At 40.5% G+C, this 16050-nt stretch overlaps 1 protein-coding gene across 2 annotated transcripts in view; it reads right to left on the bottom strand.

Annotated features, from left to right (window-relative positions):
• The window catches only part of LOC106567574 (ubiquitin carboxyl-terminal hydrolase 2), a 47401-nt gene extending 32023 nt beyond the window's left edge, over positions 1-15378 (bottom strand). Inside the window, exons 1-3 of one of the 2 annotated variants that reach the window (XM_014137047.2) lie at positions 15161-15367; positions 14917-14950; positions 13758-14355 (exon numbers count right to left, since the gene is read on the bottom strand). In XM_014137047.2, coding sequence (XP_013992522.1) covers positions 13758-14300 — 543 coding nt within the window. In that variant the 5' untranslated portion in view covers positions 14301-14355; positions 14917-14950; positions 15161-15367. Of the gene's footprint in view, positions 1-13757; positions 14356-14916; positions 14951-15160 lie in introns of both variants that reach the window. The other variant, XM_014137049.2, reaches the window with a different exon arrangement.
• Between the last annotated feature and the right edge of the window lie 672 nt (positions 15379-16050).

The raw sequence follows: 16050 nt of genomic DNA, 5'->3' as shown, positions 1-16050 counted from the left end.
TGTTTTTTATTGCCTTGGGTTGAATTCGAACATATCATGATGTAAATAAAAGTTTGGAGACTGTTTATTTACATAGGTTTGTTTGGGGGTAGGACTGCAATTTGCAGCACTTCTGTACAACCACCCATATAGTGCACTACTTTTGACCAGATCCCTATGGGCCCTGGTAAAAAGTAGTGCACTATATAGGACAGGGATCATCAACTAGATTCAGCTGCGGGCCAAGTTTTTCCTTGAGCGGTTGGTCGGGGGGCCGAAACATAATAAATAACAAAATGTAGAAGTCCAAACAGATAATATTTCACTAAAACAATAATTTCAAACCTTGCTTACATTTGTAAACAATCACATACAGTGCATTCAGAAAGTATTCATACCCCTTGAATTATTTCACATTTTGATGTGTTGCAGCCTGAATTCAACATTTTATAAATTTAATTTTCTCAGTTATCTACAAACAATACCCCATAATGAGAAAGTGAAAACATGTTTAGACATTTTTGCTAATGTATTGAAGATAAAATACAGAAATCTCTCATTTACATAAGTATTCACATCCCTGAATCAATACTTTGTAGAAGCACCTTTGGCATCGATTACAGCTGTATTTCTGGGTAAATCTCTAGGAGATTTCTACACCTGGATTGTGCAACATTTGCCCATCATTCTAGTCAAAATTCTGCAAGCTCTGTCAAGTTGGTTTTTGATCATTGCTAGACAACCATTTTCAGGTCTCGCCATAGATTTTCAAGCAGATTTAAGTCAAAACTGTAACTCGGCCACTCAGGAATATTCAGTGTCTTCTTGGTAAGCAACTCCAGTCTAGATTTAGCCTTTTGTTTTAGGTTATTGTCCTGCTGATGAATTCATCTCCCAGTGTCTGGTGGAAAGCAGACTGAACCATGTTTACCTCTAGGATTTTGCCTGTACTAAGCGCCATTCCATTTATTTTTTATCCTGAAAAACTCCCCAGTCCTTAACCTGTTGGGGATAGGGGGCAGTATTTGCACGGCCGGATAAAAAAAACGTACCCGATTTAATCTGGTTACTACTCCTGCCCAGTAACTAGAATATGCATATAATTGTTTGATTTGGATAGAAAACACCCTAAAGTTTCTAAAACTGTTTGAATGGTGTCTGTGAGTATAACAGAACTCATTTGGCAGGCCAAAACCTGAGAAGATTCCAAACAGGAAGCGCTCTCTCTGACTATTTCTTGGCCTTCTTGATCATCTCTATCCAAAACAGGGGATCTCTGGCATAACGTGACATTTTCTAACGCTCCCATAGGCTCTCAGAAGGCGCCAGAACGTTGAATCATGACTTTGCAGGCCATGGCTGAAAAACAGTAGCGCATTTGGATAGTGGTCGATCTGAGAACAATGAGACTGGGGCGCGTGCACGAGCCGACACCATGTTTTTATTTTTTCGTCGTTTATTGCACACAGAGTGAGTCCATGCACCTTATTATGTGACTTGTTAAGCACATTTTTACTCCTTAATTAACTTATTTCGGCTTGCTATAACAAACAGGTTGAATAATTATTGACTCAAGACATTTCAGATGTACATTTTTTCATTGCTTTTTCCAGTTTGACATTCTGGGGCCAGTGACCCAAAAAAATCAACATTTAATCAATTTTATATTCAAGCTGTAACACAACAAAATGTGGAACATGTCAAGGGTTGTGAATACGTTCTAAAGGCACTCTATGTCTCTCTATTTCCAAAATTAAAATCACTTGGAACTAATTTCATGGAAAATAAAACTAAAACTTGGGGGGCCAAATAAAACTACGCTTGGCCGCCTGTTGGGGAACCTTGATATAGGGAATATGTTTCCATTTGAAACGCAGCCCCAGAGTTCCTGACAGGGTCTTCTGACATCATCACCACCACCCACACTCTGCTCTCCGCTCCCAGCCAGCTGTCAATTACCGCTATCGCTACTAAGTCATCTCCCACAATACCACACTTTAAGGTGGAACATTAGCTGGTTGTGGTCCTGGGGTTCTGATTGGTTGGTGAGTGTCAGTGCCGTTGCTGCCAGCCAATAGGGCAGCTTTAGGGCGCCTCATGTATCTAAACTATTAGTTTTGACTTCATGACATAAAGTTCAACTTAGAGAACATGGCAACACAGTCTCTGCTAATATGATCTTCCTGCTTCATAGCATTTTTTTTATGGAGAAACAGAAAGAGAGAGAGAGATAAGAGAGAGTGTGAAACAGAGAGAGGCAAAAGAGAGGGAAAGACAAAGGCAATATAGAAAGTTAGAGTAAGAATATGTTACTTTCTAGTGCTTATTAAGAAAATGTTGAACTACCTGAAACCAAGTGGTTTATTTCCTACTTGTTTCACTGAATCCCACTGCAATTTAAAAGGAATTTAAGCAGGGAAATATGAGGCAATAAAGTGGTTACCAGATAATTTCCAAGTAAACACTACACTCCTAGAAACAACGGTTTAGATTTGTTCTTAATGGGCTACAAACGCTTGTCACTGTAGTTGTACCCTGTAAGATACGTCCTTTGTACCTTTTTTATAGGAACATAATTGCACCCCAGTTCATACCTCAGATAGTACCTTTCTTACATTTAGGCCACAAGTACAAAAGCGTACCTTTAGATAAAGTACATTTAGCCTTTATAGAGTGCCATCACAGTGACAGAGCCACTTGTTCCTCGTAACTGGCAAAAATGTACCTCTATCATAGACCACTTAAAATCTGGTACAACACTTCCACTCAAAGGTGGCCAAAAATAACTAACTGAAAGCAACCCACTAAGCCACGCCGCCAATATAATTTCCCTGTGTGCCTTGCCTTTGAGTAAATTGTAGTTACCACCCATGACATGGTTGTTCAATTCGTTTGTTTTCAACCGAAAATACAACTCTTTATGACAAATTACATCTCATAAGGCCTTATTTTGAGGCCTAAATTCACCCCAATACAGTGGCCATGAAACTCATGGTTTACAGGCCACATCAGGCCTGCAAGTAGGTTTGCAAAATTCCTGTAACTTTACAGAGTTCCTGCTTATTCCCTCCCATTTCCAGGAATTTTCCAACTGAGATTTCTAGAAAAGTTGCAAACCTATCTAGGATATTCAACAGTTGGAATTTTTATTAGCCCGCACGCAACCTGCATTCAGAATGAATGCCAGAATTAGGAACATTATGAGGAGACTACCTAAAACATTGAAACTGGAACAACCATTTCAGTAACAGGTGCAAAAAAATCCAACTAACTGATTGGATTAGTTTAGAAAAATGTATGTTATTTATCTTTGTGTAGCATAAGATTAATCAATCAATGTACATGCAAAAACACAGATATTGAAAACAATTCTAAAAATCTACCTGCAGTACAGCATGCTGGGAAATATGATCATGATTATAGTACAAATCTTCCTTTTAGGATATAACCACAGTGACAAAGCCGTTAGTTAATTTCAAGTGGCAAAAGTTCATCATTGTACCTTATGGTGGGTATTGAGAGTATTAAGGGTTCACAAAATATATGTTTGTACCCTGGAAAACAGAAATGTACCTTCGCCGTAGAATGTCATGACTACCTTTTACATTCAAAATATTGGGTACAAAAATGTTCCATTATACTAGATTATCCACACATGTAACCTAAAAAGAAAGGTACCGAACAGTACCATGTGAGATCATTATGTGTACCTCGGATGGTACATTGTGTATTTTGATCTATCTTTTTGTACGTCAGGAAACAATTTGTACCCTAACCGTACCCTTATTTCTAAGAGTCAGGTAAACACAAATGGTTCCTTGTAAGAAGGAAAGACGGACAGCGAGAGGACTGAGGTGTCTGGGCAGTTCCTTGTATACGTGCTAGAACCCACATGGACCTCACCAGTCTCTGGTTTCTCTGGTTTCTGTCAGAGGTGGACATTGACATCAAAGAGCAGGTAAATGGTCACGCACACACACGGACACAGTAACAATGAATGAGCTGGTTAGACTAGAAGCCGTCATCCTAGGAGGACTCATCAGCCCTGACATCAATCTATATAGCTAGCGTGACACAGAAAAGCGCAGAGGACAGCAGCAATTGTAGCCTTGATTTGATAGCGTCCTTGTAAACCGTACAGCTCTGTACAGACCATTAGGGAGACAGGTAAAGTTAACAGCTTATTGCTGGGTGGCCCAGAGCCATTAAGTGTGCGCTGGGCAGAGTCCAATGCCACAGCCACGTAACTCCATCATGTACTTTGATGATGAATCAGGTATGATTGGATGGTAGATGACTGTCGTAAGTGAGATGTCCTTGATCACACACACACAAATCATGGATAAACCTGGTTGTGATTCAAGGCACACAATTGAACCTGCCGGTTCTCTCCCTCCCGATGTCACCTCACCTTGCCAAAATACTATACCAGGACAGTTTATCCTGACCGCATTCCACAATCACTGTGTCACTCCAGGAAAGAGCTTTCTGGGTAAGGAAGGCTAAGACTCAAATGGTAGAGTTCCATTCAAGATCAATTTAACAAGGATATTTTAGAGCCAGCGGTGGGAACTGAATAGATTTCTGTTAAAAAGTTAGCATGGAAACTATTTATTTTGGGGACAATTACATTACCTACAAAATCCTGGGTCGTATTCATTAGGGCAAACAATTGAAAACATTTTAAAATGTAAATGAGCCTCTCTCATTGGACAAGTCCAAGTAGCGCCCACAGTTCATTTCAGCGTGTTTCTTCTATTTGGTGCCTAATGAACATGCCCATGGTCTCAGTACTTCTCAGTGAAGGAAAAGGAAGAGGAGCTGTGTTTCTCTGGAAACAGTAAAGCTAGGATGTGTCTTATTACTAATAAAGGTTTCCAAGAATGGCTGTAAAATAAGAAACATTAAAGAAATGCATTAAAAACAATTCAATTGAACACACATACACTACCGGCCAAAAGTTTTAGAACACCTACTCACTCAAGGGTTTTTCTTTATTTTTACTTTAATAGTGAAGACACCGAAACTATGAAATAGCACATATAGCATTATATTTGAGATTCTTCAAATAGTCACCTTTCGCCTTGATGACAGCTTTGCACACTCTTGGCATTCTCTCAACCAGCTTCACCTGGAATGCTTTTCCAATAGTCTAGAAGGAGTTCCCACATATGCTGAGCACTTGTTGGCTGCTTGTCCTTCACTCTGCAGTCTGATTCATCCCATACCATCTCAATTTGGTTGAGGTCAAGGATTGTGGAGGCCAGGTCATCTGATGCAGCACTCCATCACTCTCCTTCTTGGTAAAATAGCCCTTACACCACCTGGAGGTGTGTTGGGTCATTGTCCTGTTGAAAAACAAAATTATAGTCCCACTAAGCCCAAACCAGATGGGATGGCGTATTGCTGCAGAATGCTGTGGTAGCCATGCTGTTTAAGTGTACCTTGAATTCTAAATAAATCACCAACAGTGTCACCAGCAAAGCACCCCCACATCATAACACCTCCTCCATGCTTTACGGTGGGAAATCCACATGCAGAGATCATCCAATCACCCACACCGCGTCTCACAAAGACACAGCGGTTAGAACCAAAAATCTCCAATTTGGACTCCAGACCAAAGGACAAATTGCCACTGGTCTAACATCCATTGCTCATGTTTCTTGGCCCAAGCAAGTCTCTTCTTATTATTGGTGTCCTTTAGTAGTGGTTTCTTTGCAGCAATTCGACCACAAAGGCCTGATTCACAGTCTCCTCTGAACAGTTGATGTTGAGATGTGTCTGTTACTTGAACTCCGTGAAGCATTTCTTTGGGCTGCAATTTCTGAGATTGGTAACTCTAATGAACTTATCCTCTGCAGCAGAGGTAACTCTGGGTCTTCCATTCCTGTGGCGGTCATCATGAGAGACAGTTACATCATAGCGCTTGATGGTTTTTGCAACTGCACTTGAAGAAACTTTAAATGTTCTTGAAATTTTCCACATTGACTGACCTTCATGTCTTAATTTCACGTCCGGATGAAAAAAAGTGTGCCCAAAGTGAACTGCCTGCTACTCAGGCCCAGAAGCTCGGATATGCATATAATTGGTAGATGTGGATAGAAAACTCTAAAGTTTCTAAAACTGTTAAAATTATGTCTGAGTATGACAGAACTTATTTGGCAGAAGAAACCCCGAGGACAAACCATCCAGGATTTTTTGTTGTTGAGGTGACAGTGTTTTCAATGGGTATCTAGATTTCTAAGGCACTTTCTTGCAGTTCCTATCGTTTCCACTGGATGTCAACAGTCTTTAGAAATTGGGTGATGTTTTTCTTTTGAGTAATGAAGAAGTATTGCTGTTCAGAACGAGGGTCGAGTCTAGTGTACTGTTGTGGTTGGGGCGCGCGATCCTGAAAGCTCGCTCCACTTTGTTTTCGTCCTGTATTGAACACAGTTTATCCCGTCTTAAATTTGATTGATTATTTACGTTTAAAAATACCTGAAGTTGTATTAGGAAAGTTGTTTGAAATGTTTGGATGAAGATTACAGGTAACTTATTAGATATTTTGTAGTCATGTTGCGTGAGTTGGAACCGGTGTTTTTCTGAATAAAACGCGCCAAATAAATTGACATTTTGGAGATATAACGACGGAATTTAATCGAACAAAAGGACCATTTATGATGTTTATGGGACATATTGGAGTGCCAACAGAAGAAGATCTTCAAAGGTAAGGCATGAATTATATCGTTATTTCTGACTTTTGTGTCGCGCCTGGCGGGTTGAATTATGATTGTCATGTGTTTGTTTGATGGGGTGCTGTCCTCAGATAATAGCATCGTTTGCTTTCGCCGTAAAGCCTTTTTGAAATCTGACACGGTGGCTAGATTAACAAGAAGTCAGGCTTTCATTTGGTGTATTGCACTTGTGAATGTATGAAAGTTAAATATTTTTAATAATTGTTTTTGAATTTTGCGCTCTCCAGTTTCATCGGATGTTGTCAAATCGATCCCGTTAACGGGATTTGATCCATAAGAAGTTAAAGTAATGATGGACTATTGTTACCCTTTGCTTACTTGAGCTGTTCTTGCCACAATATGGTCTTTTACCAAATAGGGCTATCTTCTGTATACCCCACTACATTGTCACAACACAACTGATTTGCTCAAACGCATTAAGAAGGAAAGAAATTCCACAAATTAACTTTTAAGAAGGCACAGTTGTTAATTGACATGCATTCCAGGAAGCTGGAATGAAGCTGCTTGAGAGAATGCCAAGAGTGTGCAAAGACGTCATCAAGGCAAAGGGTGGCTACTTGGAAGAATCTCAAAAATAAAATATATTTAGATTTATTTAACACTTTTTTGGTTACTACATGATTCCATGTGTTATTTCATAGTTTTGATGTCTTCACTATTTTTCTACAATGTAGATTATAGTAAAATAAAGAAAAACCCTTAAATGAGTAGGTGTTCTAAAACTTTTGACCGGTACTGCACATGTTATGTAAGCCATAAAACTGAAATGCAAACTTCCACACACACACAATAATATTGACACAAACAAACCTACGTATACATTAGAATACATTCACAGTAGAGGTCGACCGATTAATCGGAATGGCCGATTAATTAGGGACGAATTCAAGTTTTCATAACAATCGGAAATCGGTATTTTTTTTTTTTTTACACCTTTATTTAACTAGGCAAGTCAATTAAGAACACATTCTTATTTTCAATGACGGCCTAGTAACGGTGGGTGAACTGCCTTGTTCAGGGGCAGAACGACAGATTTTTACCTTGTTAGTCCAACGCTCTAACCTAGCCTTACATTGCACTCCACGAGGAGCCTGCATGGCAGGCTGACTACCTGTTACGCGAGGGCAGCAAGAAGCCAAGGTAAGTTGCTAGCTAGCATTAAACTTATAAAAAACAATCAATCTTCACATAATCACTAGTTAACTACACATGGTTGATGATATTACTAGTTTATCTAGTGTGTCCTGCGTTGCATATAATTGATGCGGTGCCTGTTCATTTCTCCTCGAATCACAGCCTACGTCGCCAAACGGGTCATGATTTAGCACTGTCGTTGCACCTAACCATAAACATCAATGCCTTTCTTTAAAATCAATACACAAGTATATATTTTTAAACCTGCATATTTAGTTAATATTCCCTGCTAACATGAATTTCTTATAATTAGGGAAATTGTGTCACTTCTCTTGCGTCCCGTGCAAGCAATCAGGGTATATGCAGCAGTTTGGGCCGCCTGGCTCGTTGCGAACTGTGTGAAGTCCATTTATTCCTAACAAAGACCGTAATTAATTTGCCAGAATTGTACATAATTATGACATAACATTGAAGGTTGTACAATGTAACAGCAATATTTAGACTTAGGGATGCCACCCGTTAGATAAAATACGGAACGGTTCCGTATTTCACTGAAAGAATAAACGTTTTGTTTTCGAAATGATAGCTTCCGGATTCGACCATATTAATTAAATATCCCAATGCCTCAGGGCAGTGACACTGACTCTGAGGTCATTAAAGATCCCATTGCACTTATCGTAAGAGTAGGGGTGTTAACCCCGGTGTCCTGGCTAAATTCCCAATCTGGCCCTCATATCATCACGGCCACCTAATCATCCTCAGCTTACAATTGGCTCATTCATCCCCCTCCTCTCCCCTGAAACTATTCCCCAGGTCGTTGCTGTACATGAGAATGTGTTCTCAGTCAACTTACCTGGTAAAATAACGGTAAAATAAAAAAATGACCAAAGGCTCGTATTTCTGTGTGTTATTATGTTATAATTAAGTCTATGATTTGATATTTGATAGAGCAGTCTGACTGAGCGATGGTAGGCAGCAGCAGGCTCGTAAGCATTCATTCAAACAGCACGTTCGTGCTTTTGCCAGCAGCTCTTCGCAATTCTTCAAGCATTGAGCTGTTTATGACTCCAAGCCTATCAACTCCCGAGATTAGGCTGGTGTAACCGATGTGAAATGGCTAGCTAGTTAGCAGGGTGCGCGCTAATAGCGTTTCAATCGGTGACGTCACTCGCTCTGAGACTTGGAGTAGTTGTTCCCCTTGCTCTGCGGCTTTTGTGGAGTGATGGGTAACGATGCTTCGAGGGTGGCTGTTGTCGATGTGTTTCTGGTTCGAGCCCAGGTAGGGGTGAGGAGAGGGACGGAAGCTATACTGTTACACTGGCAATACTAAAGTGCCTATAAGAACATCCAATAGTCAAAGGTATATGAAATACAAATGGTATAGAGAGAAATAGTCCTATAATTCCTATAATAGCTACAACCTAAAACTTCTTACCTGGGAATATTGAACTCTCATGTTAAAAGAAACCACCAGCTTTCATATGTTCTCATGTTCTGAGTAAGGAACTTAAACGTTAGCTTTCCTACATGGCACATATTGCACTTTTACTTTCTTCTCCAACACTTTGTTTTTTGCATTATTTAAACCAAATTGAACATGTTGCATTAGTTATTTGAGGCTAAATTGATTTTATTGATGTTTTATATTAAGTTAAAATAAGTGTTCATTCAGTATTGTCATTATTACAAATAAATAAATCAAACGTTTTTTTTTTTAGTTTGAAATGTTTTTTACAATTATTATTATTATTATTTTTTTTTTTAATCGGCTGATTAATTGGTATCGGCTTTTTTTGGTCTCCCAATAAATCGGTATCGGTGTTGAAAAATCATAATCGGTCAACCTCTTATTCACAGAATTGAAAAGACATTCTCAACCACAGGCATACACTCTGAAATATCACACCCACTCTCTCTCGGCTCACATCAGAGAGAAATAACACCAAAGTCATGACTAATATTCCTGGTATTACTCAATACATCACATGGTCTCCATCTCAAATGGCACCCTATTCCTTTTATTTTGACCAGAGCCCTGGTGAATAGTGCGCTATATAGGGAATAAGGTGCCATTCAGGACATATCCACGATTCCAGGGAAGCCTCTGTGGGAAAAGTCCTTCTAGGGAAACCTACCATACTATTGCTAGGTGAGGCATCATCACCCTGGCAAACAAACAAGACAGCACATCAGTAGATCAGGCTACATGACTCACATTCGCCACTCGGAAGATATGGATAGTCATAAGTCTACTCTCATCTAGGATGATGAAACTGAGAAACAAACATACACTCAATAACCAATGATGTAGACGCACCTTATTTTGTGGTTTGACTTCTTCCACCTCTTACATTAGTGGTTTTTTTTGGGGGGCATTTAGTGTTTACCCATCTATTGACCCATGATGCTCATCAACCTATCTTTTACCACTAAATCCTCCTATCAAGGCTAAATCATACATTCAATAAAACCAAATGGAAAAGGCTAAGACATGGTGTTGTAAATGGGAATTAGGACTGGGAATTGCCAGGGACCTCACGATACGATATTATCACGATACTTAGGTGCCGATACGATATGTATTGCGGTTCTCACGATTCTATATGTATCGCTATTCAATACTGGGATTTTATTACGATTCCATGGTCCAAACATATTGCTCACCATATGTCTGTCTGCTGCAGAGGGGCAAGAGAGCCATGAGAAAATGAGTTTTGATCAGTCATGGAAATAAAATGGCTGAAAACAAATAGGCTCTCTATCTTTAAAAAAAAGATGGATGACAAGCTATGAAGAAAAAATATTGCAATATTGTCAACACATTAAAATATATCATCACAGATAATATCCCGATGTAACTATAGATTTTTTTCCCCCATCATTACTACGAATAAGGCCAGTCCTCCCTTCCATTTCTTTTAATTATTTGAAACCAACTAAACTTATTTAGGATATAAAGGTCACAACTCATTTCACTGAAACATTGAAAAGACTGTATAAAACCCAGAATAAATACAATCTATGATGACTAATAAGTGAGTTTGGTTATGGCAGAGGCTGAATGCCTACATATGGATCTCAGTCTTGTCATTCTCATAGTAGTGGCACCTCCCCAGTGAGTACAATTGCTGACAGTGAGGTGAATAAAAATGCAATTGACTGTAATTCTTTTCAGGAGATTTTTAAATATGTGGCTGAACAGTCATCAAAACCTGCTGTGTCTTAGAATGCAGGGTTGAATCCTAACTTGAGAGACATGCGCAAATGCACATAACTCAAAGTATTACGTTTGTGTCAATGAAGGTTTTGTGTGAAGGTTTCAAGTTGTTCAGTGCTCTCTAGTCTCTACCACTTTGGTACTATATTGTCAAAGATAGTATTTCTTTGCCCTCTGTTGGACATAGGCAAGGATGCCATCAAGTGGTCTACAGTGAGTACTGAACAAATACTGAAATTATTTCACCTCAATGTCCTTGTGTGCTTTTACCACCAGCCCTGTGTCTTGAGAGCCTAGGTCGTGTCTACACTTGACACTTACATGCGACTTCTGCTATCAGAATATGAAGACCACATTGAAAAGACAGGTGTTGTGTTCAGATCTGGCTGACCACTTCAGAAGGTGGTCGGATTTCTCCTCAGTCTGGACGCAATCAGGTTACCGAAAGCGCATACAGTGGGCGACGTCATCAGGACTCCTCCCACAAGTCTCCAGAAAACTTGTGTTTTGGGACCGAGAGGCACCTTTATTTAACTAAGCTAGTCAGTTAAGAACAAATTCTTATTTTCAATGACAGCCTAGGAACAGTGGGTTAACTGCCTTGTTCAGGGGCAGAATGCCAGATTTTGACCTTGTCAGCTCGGGGATTCGATCTTGCAACCTTCTGGTTACTAGTCCAACGCTCTAATCACTAAACTATCTTTTTATTCTAACGTTAGAGGAAATACATTCCTAGTGTGTGAGGAATGTGTTTGCTGGCCTCATAAATGCTAGCCAGCTGGCTAATATTTCGGGAATTATTTTTTTTGTTTGGCTAGAGTTATGCTAACCAGTTTGCAATCACTTTAGCATTGCTTGCTAGCTACAGAGGTTAGCTGGCTAGATAGCTACTGCCATCAGCTGTTGTTGTGTTATTATCATATTTAGCCTGGCATTTGAATATAGCGCAGGAATAGGGAATCCGGACACACATTTAAATATAGGTGTAGAAGCATGACGTGTTCGGAATTCCTTGAACATAACTCTATGATCAGAATACTAAATCTGCATGCACTGTCAAATTAAAACACGGCCCCAGAGACCTGGCAAGCAAAGCTAGTAACCTATGTAACCAATGCCACCATGGAACATCCAAGTCATATAGCTATCTTTATCTGCAGCTGATATGCACCTTTAAATGTAAACTCAGCTAAATCACATTGCCACGAGCAGCACTGCAGATATTGAGATTGGCGAGATGCAAGACTTGTCCTAATAGTCACACACAGTATCTGTGCATGTGCAAAGGTTTACTTCACGCTGTCACAGCATGGTAGTCAAAGAACCAAAACAGCTGAAGTTGAGCCTTGTGCTTACACACTCGTAGTTGTTGTGGAAATTGACCCACTATTGCTGTTTACGGAATCTACAGTTGAAGTCGGAAGTTTACGTACACTTAGGTTGGAGTCATTAAAACTAGTTTTTCAACCACTCCACAAATTTCTTGTTAACAAACTATAGTTTTGGCAAGTCAGTTAGGACATCTACATTGTGCATGACAAGTAACTTTTCCAACAATTGTTTACAGACAGATTATTTCACTGTATCACAATTCCAGTGGGTCACAGTGTGGTAGCCACTGCTCCAAAACCGCCATAAAAAAGCTAGACTACGGTTTGCAACTGCACATGGGGACAAAGATTGTACTTTTTGGAGAAATGTCCTCTGGTCTGATGAAAACAAAATAGAACTGTTTGCCCATAATGACCATCGTCAAGCCGAAGAACATCATCCCAACCGTGAAGCACGGGGGTGGCAGCATCATGTTGTGGGGGTGCTTTGCTGCAGGAGGGGCTGGTGCACTTCACAAAATAGATGGCATCATGAGGGAGGAAAATTATGTGGATATATTGAAGCAATATCTCAAGACATCAGTCAGGAAGTTAAAGCTTGGTCGCAAATGGGTCTTCCAAATGGGCAATGACCCCAAGCATACTTCCAAAGTTGTGGCAAAATGGCTTAAGGACAACAAAGTCAAGGTATTGGAGTGGCCATCACAAAGCCCTGACCTCAATCCCATAGAAAATGTGTGGGCAGAACTGAAAAAGAGTGTGCGAACAAGGAGGCCTACAAACCTGACTCAGTTACACCAGCTCTGTCAGGAGGAATGGGACAAAATTCACCTAACTTATTGTTGGAAGCTTGTGGAAGGCTACCAAAAACATTTGACCCAAGTTAAACAATTTAAAGGCAATGCTACCAAATACTAATTGAGTGTATGTAAACTTCTGACCTACTGGGAATGTGATGAAAGCAATAAAAGCTGAAATAAATCACTCTCTACTATTATTCTGACATTTCACATACTTAAAATAAAGTGGTGATCCTAACTGACCAAAGACAAGGAATGTTTACTAGGATTACATGTCAGGAATTGTGAAAAACTGAGTTGAAATGTATTTGGCTAAGGTGTATGTAAACTTCCGACTTCAACTGTACGTCATATTGCTGAGTCTACCTTTGAAATCACTATGAATCAACTACAGATCAGCTCAGCCTCTCACAGTACATACGTTTTTTTTTTTTTTTTTTACGAATAATGGTATCAGTATGTCTCACTCACTCTCCTTCACCCACCATTCAACTATGCATAGAATTATGTATAGAACTATGCATAGAGTATGTACAGTACTTCCGTCCCACTAACTCACCTCAGAGACCCAGTAGGGAAAGCCATAGTAGTCAGCTCTGGCTGGACTCCGTCCTCTGATGGCAGGGCAGGGCTGCTGGTCCGACAGCCCCATGGAGGCCAGGTCCTGGGTGAGGGCCGACTGGCTGACCAAGCGATGCCGGCGGGACAAGGGCGAGGTGGACACCATAAGGTACGCCGAACAAGTCGGTGAGAGACCCCTACTACCCCCATTGGTGTTAATACGCTCCCCAACCGGCCGCCATTTGTTGGTGGCCCCCAGGGCTCGGCTGAAGCTTTCACTGCGCCGACATGCCTGGGGGACCTCGATCCTGGGGAGGGGTACCTGGGCTCTCCCCCTCTCTGGCCCTCTGTGGTTGTGGCTGGGGCTGGTGAGGCCCAGGTTCCTGGAGGTGGAGATGGCGTACATGGAGGAAGATGGGAACGGGAGGTGGAGAAGCTCTGATCCCCTACGGGGGTAGCTCATGGTGGGCTCGTAAGCGCTGTAGTAGCTCAGGGGGTTGGAGCTGGGGCTGTACCTGGGGGTGGAGGACACTCGAGACATGCTGGAGCAGAGAGGTCAGCCACAGGGAATGATACACCAGGGATGGATACGCAGACTGGAAGAGAGCAAGGAAGGAAGAGCATCAAGTAATGGTCTGAGGTAAAGGAGTTGGACCCCCCTTAAGATGCAGCCAATAGAGCTGCCAGCTTCCATCTAAAATCAGATCTGCTGTGTTGAACAGATGTGTATTGGATACAGGTGGAAGATACACACTTTACGTGCTACACACACACAGACAAGGCCGAATCTCACTGACACACACATAGGCTGCCCCTAAAGGAGAATGAAGAACATGATACAAAAACAGATCACGTGCACACACTCATATGCACACACACACCGATACATTACAGATGCGTGCATGCATTACACAAACACACACACACACACACACACACACACACACACACAGAATATGAACGTCTCTGTGTCACCCCTCTGGTTATGATATTCAAGACAACCAATGCGATGTTATGAGAACCTTGTTATGTTGGTAGGCACAAATGTGCATATTTGATAGGCTACATAAATAACGTTACAAGGATGACAAGGAAATCCACTGGCTGCCAATGTGAATCTTACTAATGCATTAATCAAATAAACTCAAAACAAACACCTGTTGCTGTAGTCATGTCGTTGCTATAAACAATCTGAAAGACAAGAAAGAAAGCCTCAATTGGAGGGGGTAAAAAGTACCATAGCAACAGTAGTTGTCTTGTTCACCAATGTCCTTCTACATGGAACCAGGTTTAAATCCAGTCGGTAACCAACGTTCGATTTACTCTAAGCCAGTTAACGTTACATCATCGCAATGAGCTATTACTGTACAGTATGCTATATAGAAGTATGTTACCTCTCACCTTCGAAGGCACTTTTCTGGAGTGTCCAAAACATGTATCTTCTGTGTCGATGTCAAACCAACATTTATTTTGCCCTTAACTATATCTGCACATTATATATTTCTATATTCCACTTTCAATCCAGATAGAGATAAAGTTGCAATGTCCTTGCGCGCAGTGTACAGAGCATGAATGGATGTAACAGGTAGGTAAGGTCTATTTCGTCTTCTTCTTTTTCTTCTTCTTCAAATTTGTATTGGCCGATCGCAACCAACTTAAGGTGCTTACAGTGCCACCTATGGTACTAGTGTGGCCCTATTCATCTACTTCTCTTATCTAGCCCTGTGTTTCTGCATACTGTTCTGTGCCCGGTTTCCCGACAGCGATTGAATTTAGGTTTACGAGTGTTTTGACATAGGGTTGTGACAACTAAGGAGGACACTGTGTTCCGGTGTTGTTGCCATTCATGTTCTCCCAATTGAGTAGATTGTATCACGGTAACATCTAGATGGATACCAATATTCGTTATTTATTGTGCAGTCTGCTATCCTTATCGCTGGCGACACTATGCAAGCACCCTATTTCCCCAAAACACTGCTGCTCTCGTATCAGCTTTCTTCATTCAAATCTTAGTTTAGCATTAGAATTATTCCACAAAAATGACGAAGGATCAGCTGCTAGAAAGATATCACCTATTGTTGCAAATATTACAATGCTTACACCCACTATAATAATGCACTAAATCAAGATTTGGCACATCATTGCCCACTTGTTAGGCTACACATGAAATATATTGAGACAAATTACAGACAGTAACCTATACAAGTAGTAAAATACTCAGTTGATTGAACATTAAATGTATTTCAATATGATTGAAAAAGGCCTATCGCCTACTGTATTTATTATTTAAT

The sequence above is a fragment of the Salmo salar genome, chromosome ssa13 (assembly GCF_905237065.1).
Source record: "Salmo salar chromosome ssa13, Ssal_v3.1, whole genome shotgun sequence".
Lineage (NCBI taxonomy): Eukaryota > Metazoa > Chordata > Actinopteri > Salmoniformes > Salmonidae > Salmo > Salmo salar.
Note: the sequence above shows the minus strand (reverse complement) of the source record. Positions and strands in the feature narration are given on the sequence as shown.